General features: G+C 53.9%; 2 protein-coding genes across 2 annotated transcripts in view; one reads left to right on the forward strand and one right to left on the reverse strand.

Moving 5' to 3' along the window:
- Positions 1–2942, forward strand: part of HSPA5 (heat shock 70kDa protein 5 (glucose-regulated protein, 78kDa)) — a 3316-nt gene extending 374 nt beyond the window's left edge. The window contains exons 2-7 of the mRNA XM_009069889.1: positions 105–242; positions 475–587; positions 667–1057; positions 1307–1544; positions 1739–1906; positions 2074–2942. Of these exons, the coding sequence (XP_009068137.1) occupies positions 192–242; positions 475–587; positions 667–1057; positions 1307–1544; positions 1739–1906; positions 2074–2633 (1521 nt within the window). The 5' untranslated portion in view covers positions 105–191 and the 3' untranslated portion in view covers positions 2634–2942. The remainder of the gene's footprint in view (positions 1–104; positions 243–474; positions 588–666; positions 1058–1306; positions 1545–1738; positions 1907–2073) is intronic.
- Positions 2943–3763: 821 nt separating this feature from the next.
- Positions 3764–4770, reverse strand: RABEPK (Rab9 effector protein with kelch motifs; the record flags this gene model as incomplete). The annotated part of the gene is made up of 4 exons (XM_009069890.1): positions 3764–3926; positions 4032–4152; positions 4304–4453; positions 4621–4770. Coding segments are annotated over 4 exons (584 nt in total), but the record flags the coding sequence as incomplete, so codon positions are not given.
- Positions 4771–4896: the final 126 nt, after the last annotated feature.

The raw sequence follows: 4896 nt of genomic DNA on the forward strand, positions 1-4896 counted from the left end.
GACGGCTGTCACAGAGGCTTTGCTTGATGTTTGGAGAACCAGTGGAACACGTGGTGATGGTTGCAGGGATGGCCGAGTGAGACAGGATCCATTGTTCCCCTCAGGTGATTGAGAAGAAAGCCAAACCCCATATCCAGGTGGATGTTGGAGGTGGGCAGGCAAAGACCTTTGCTCCTGAAGAGATTTCTGCAATGGTCCTGACAAAGATGAAGGAAACAGCAGAGGCTTACCTGGGCAAGAAAGTAAGTGCAGGAGAGCTGCTCAGCATGACTTGGAGCAGCAGCTCTAGGAGACAGATGTGTGGGCTGAGTCAGGACTAACTTTGCCACCCTGGGCCCCTTCCAGTGGAGCTGGGCCCCTCAGGTGGTGGTGGGTAAATGGGCTACTTGCCGGCTGCACTGCTGTGGGCGCTGGGTCTAGCTGTGGCCTGTGGTTTTGTCTCGTTGCTCTAACCAGCTGTCCCTCTCTGCCCAGGTCACCCATGCCGTGGTCACAGTCCCAGCCTACTTCAACGACGCGCAGCGCCAGGCCACAAAGGATGCGGGCACCATTGCAGGGCTGAACGTGATGAGGATCATCAACGAGCCGTGAGTAGCCTCGGCCCCTGCCCTGCCCCAGGAGGTGTGGGGTGGCACTGAGCCCTCTGACATGCTGTTCCGTGTACAGAACAGCTGCTGCCATTGCTTACGGACTGGACAAGAGAGAGGGGGAGAAGAACATCCTCGTGTTCGACCTGGGCGGTGGCACCTTCGATGTCTCCCTCCTCACCATTGACAATGGAGTCTTTGAAGTTGTGGCTACCAATGGGGACACTCACCTGGGCGGGGAAGACTTCGACCAGCGTGTGATGGAGCACTTCATCAAGCTGTACAAGAAGAAGACTGGGAAGGATGTCAGGAAGGATAACAGAGCCGTGCAGAAGCTGAGGAGGGAGGTGGAGAAGGCGAAGCGAGCACTGTCATCGCAGCACCAGGCCAGGATTGAAATAGAATCCTTCTTTGAGGGAGAGGATTTCTCAGAGACACTCACTCGAGCCAAGTTCGAGGAGCTGAACATGGTAAGTTTAGAAAGGCTGAAGTTACACTGCTTAGCTCTGGATTGGGGGCTTGGGAATGTGCAGCAGCTCACGCTGTGACATTGCACTTTGGAGTATAAATAACTTGCTGCTTGCACAGAAGAGCAGACAGCTGCTCCTGCCAGGCCTGGGCACCAGCACCTGGTGTCCCTTGTACCCCAGGGCTGCACAGGGGGCAGACTGGGCATGCTGGGAACACACCCTGACGGTCTGGGGGGGGTTTCTTTCCAGGACCTGTTCCGTTCCACAATGAAGCCTGTTCAGAAGGTTCTGGAGGATTCTGACCTGAAGAAGTCTGATATTGACGAGATTGTCCTCGTTGGTGGCTCCACTCGCATCCCCAAGATCCAGCAGCTTGTCAAGGAGTTCTTCAATGGGAAGGAGCCTTCTCGTGGCATCAACCCAGATGAGGCTGTGGCCTATGGTGCAGCTGTCCAGGCTGGAGTGCTCTCTGGGGACCAGGACACAGGTAATGGCACCTCTACTGTCACCTCGGGAGCGCTGACTGAACAGTGGGTGTTGAGCATTGACAAGTAAATGCAGCAGGACTTAATCTTTTCCATCCTTGGCGTTCTGTGCCCCTGAGGCCTCAGGATCCTGTCTGCAGTGCTGGGATGTTGTTGCCAGTTGAAGTCACCTCACACTCTTGCCCTTGTGTTCCAGGTGACTTGGTGCTGCTCGATGTCTGTCCCCTTACACTTGGTATTGAGACTGTCGGAGGTGTCATGACCAAACTGATACCAAGAAACACTGTTGTTCCCACGAAGAAGTCTCAGATCTTCTCCACAGCTTCTGACAACCAGCCAACTGTGACCATCAAGGTCTACGAAGGTAGGTGACACCTGTGCTGCCCCAGGTGGCAGCTGGAGTGGGTCTGTAGGGGGATTCCATTCTCGCTGCTGCAGGTACTTTGTAGATGAAAGTGTGTCACTTGTGGCTTCACAAAGTACAAACCACAGCTGAGCGAGAAACCAACTGTGTCTCCTGTCTTCCCCTAGGCGAGCGTCCCCTCACCAAGGACAACCACCTGCTGGGAACGTTCGACCTCACAGGGATCCCTCCTGCCCCCCGCGGCGTCCCCCAGATCGAGGTCACCTTTGAGATCGACGTGAACGGCATCCTGCGCGTCACCGCCGAGGACAAGGGCACCGGCAACAAGAACAAGATCACCATCACCAACGACCAGAACCGCCTGACGCCGGAGGAGATCGAGAGGATGGTAAACGACGCCGAGAAGTTTGCTGAGGAGGACAAGAAGCTCAAGGAACGCATCGATGCGCGGAACGAGCTGGAAAGCTATGCGTATTCCCTGAAGAATCAGATCGGGGACAAGGAGAAGCTGGGCGGGAAGCTGTCCTCCGAGGACAAAGAGACAATAGAGAAGGCAGTGGAGGAGAAGATCGAGTGGCTGGAAAGCCACCAGGATGGAGACATCGAAGACTTCAAAGCGAAGAAGAAGGAGCTGGAGGAGGTGGTGCAGCCCATCGTCAGCAAGCTGTACGGCAGTGCGGGCCCTCCCCCCGGGGAGGAGGAGGCAGCAGAGAAGGACGAGTTGTAGATACAGAGTCTGAATGTGGTGTGTGTATATATTGGACTCAGGAACACTTGTTTAAAATATTGGACTCTTAATTTGGAATGTACCTTTGAATCTTCACTCGTGAGTGGAGCTGGAACCGCTAGCCCGACGTGGCTGTATCCTGCTTTTCGTTAGCAGTCGCTCGATGTCTGGGGAGGGAGCAGGGGGGGAGTGTCACTGGGGGTTAGGATATTGGCAGTGGAACATCCTATTTAACAACTCGGTCATGTGAACTTGGTGTAGAGCTTTTCTACCTGAAGTGGCCACAATAAATTTGTTATTTACACTGGACTCTGCTCTAGTTCTGTGACTTCCATTGCCCATCCAGGACCCGGATCACACCCGAAGGGGCATGATGCAGCTCACCCCCTCCAGGCACCTCTCCTGGGGGCGTGGAGGCAGCAACACCTGTACCTGGAGGTGAGCTCCCCCTGCCCTGTGCTCTGCCTGCACAGCCCGAAGTTCACCAAGAGTGGAGAAAGCTGGCAAGGGACAGAGTGGGAGGTCTGAAAACAGGAGCTGGGCAGCAGCTGAGGCTCCTGGCATGTGCAGGTGAGGTGAGCTGGTGGACTTCATCCTCATGCTCCAGCTACAGGAGATGCCAGATCCTGATAAGGGAAGAAGAATTGAACCTGGTAACAGTTTCTGCAGGTCACTGATCTCTCCTGACTTGTGCAGCTTTCCCAGAGCTGGGAGGGAGGTTAGCTAGAGGTTATTCATCAGAACCCTGTGCCTACAGCAGGGAGAGAGGAGAGGACCTGAACTACAAACACAACTTCCTCTAGTATTAAAACTTCCACAGAGCTTTCATCAATAAAGTCACATTAAACAACAAAGTAGTTTTCTGGACTGAAAACTAGTCTATACCTCATAAATGTTCTTAAAACAAATAATCCTAATTGGAATTCATTGTTTTTATTTAACTGATCTTTGTGCCATCCATGGCTTAGACAGGACATGGAACTGAGACAGAAGGAGCTGTGTCAGTTCCAGTGGTGCCTTAAACCCCCTCTGCCCTTGCCCTGGTCCCTGGGCTGGGGGTCACATGGCCCCAGTCAGTCCCTCAGAGTTGTATACTGGACAGCACCAGCATCACAGGCTCTGCAGGGCCACTACTCGATAAGGCTGACCAGGCAGTCCCTGTGGATCTTCCCTTGCATGTCCATCCCACCAAATACCAACAGGAGATGCACTGTGGTGTCCTCAGCACACCCCTCACCCTCCTGGAGGGGATCAGCTCTGTCAGCCCCTGACACAGGCACCTCTGTCCCATCCCTGGTGGCTCCTGTGTCCATGGGTGGCTCTGTCCCATCCCTGGTGACTCCTGTGTCCATGGGTGGCTCTGTCCCACCCCTGGTGACTCCTGTGTCCGTGGGTGGCTCTGTCTCATCCGTGGTCTCTCCAGCTCTCCCAGTCCTCCAGGGAATAACACACATGGCATGGTCCAACCTCCCAGGTGGCATAGGGGCCTCAAACTGCAGGAGTGTCCAGTGCTGCCTCCCTGTAAGTGCAAAGACAGTCACAGCTTTCAGTGTCACAAGTAATTAGAACAATGGTGTAACTCTAGGGGGGAGAAGCCCAGGGCAGGAGCAGGTAATACATTTCCCAGCTAAGTGGCACTTTCCATCACACACCTGGGTCAGTCTCCCTACCTGTGTCATATTTGTATGTAGTATCCAGGATCCCATCTGGACCTATTCCACCGAAGATGTACAAGTGGTCCTTAAACACAGCTGAGGAGTGAGATGCTCGTCCTCCAGGGACATCACCAGTGGCTGCTACCCTCACCCACCTCAGGTCATCTGGTGCAGGACAAAACACATCTATGTTTATGCATCATACACAACCCTCGAGTTTGGTTGGTTTAAACCAAAAGGGTAATATTTGAAGAACATAGGAACCGTTATTTTAGGAAGAAAGTTCCCCCAAAACAAAGCGCATCACACTGCCCTGTGGTACCCACACTCACTTGTGTCGATGTAGAACAGGTCATTGTAGAAAGTATTTCCAGCTAAGCCTCCATGGATGAAGAGTTTGGTCCCAACTGCAGCCACAGCATGTCCATGGCGAGGAGAAGGAGCATCACCCTGAGTATCTGGCTGGGACCAGGTCAGCGTGGCTGGGAATGGAAGAACAGGTGCACGGGGAAGCTCCACAGACAGTGACCCCACAGCTCTGCTGAGGCTTCCCTGGGAGCTGCTTGCAGTGGGGTCTAAATTCCCAGTGCCACACAAAGATGAGGCAC

Source organism: Acanthisitta chloris, unplaced genomic scaffold (assembly GCF_000695815.1).
Source record: "Acanthisitta chloris isolate BGI_N310 unplaced genomic scaffold, ASM69581v1 scaffold43892, whole genome shotgun sequence".
NCBI lineage: Eukaryota > Metazoa > Chordata > Aves > Passeriformes > Acanthisittidae > Acanthisitta > Acanthisitta chloris.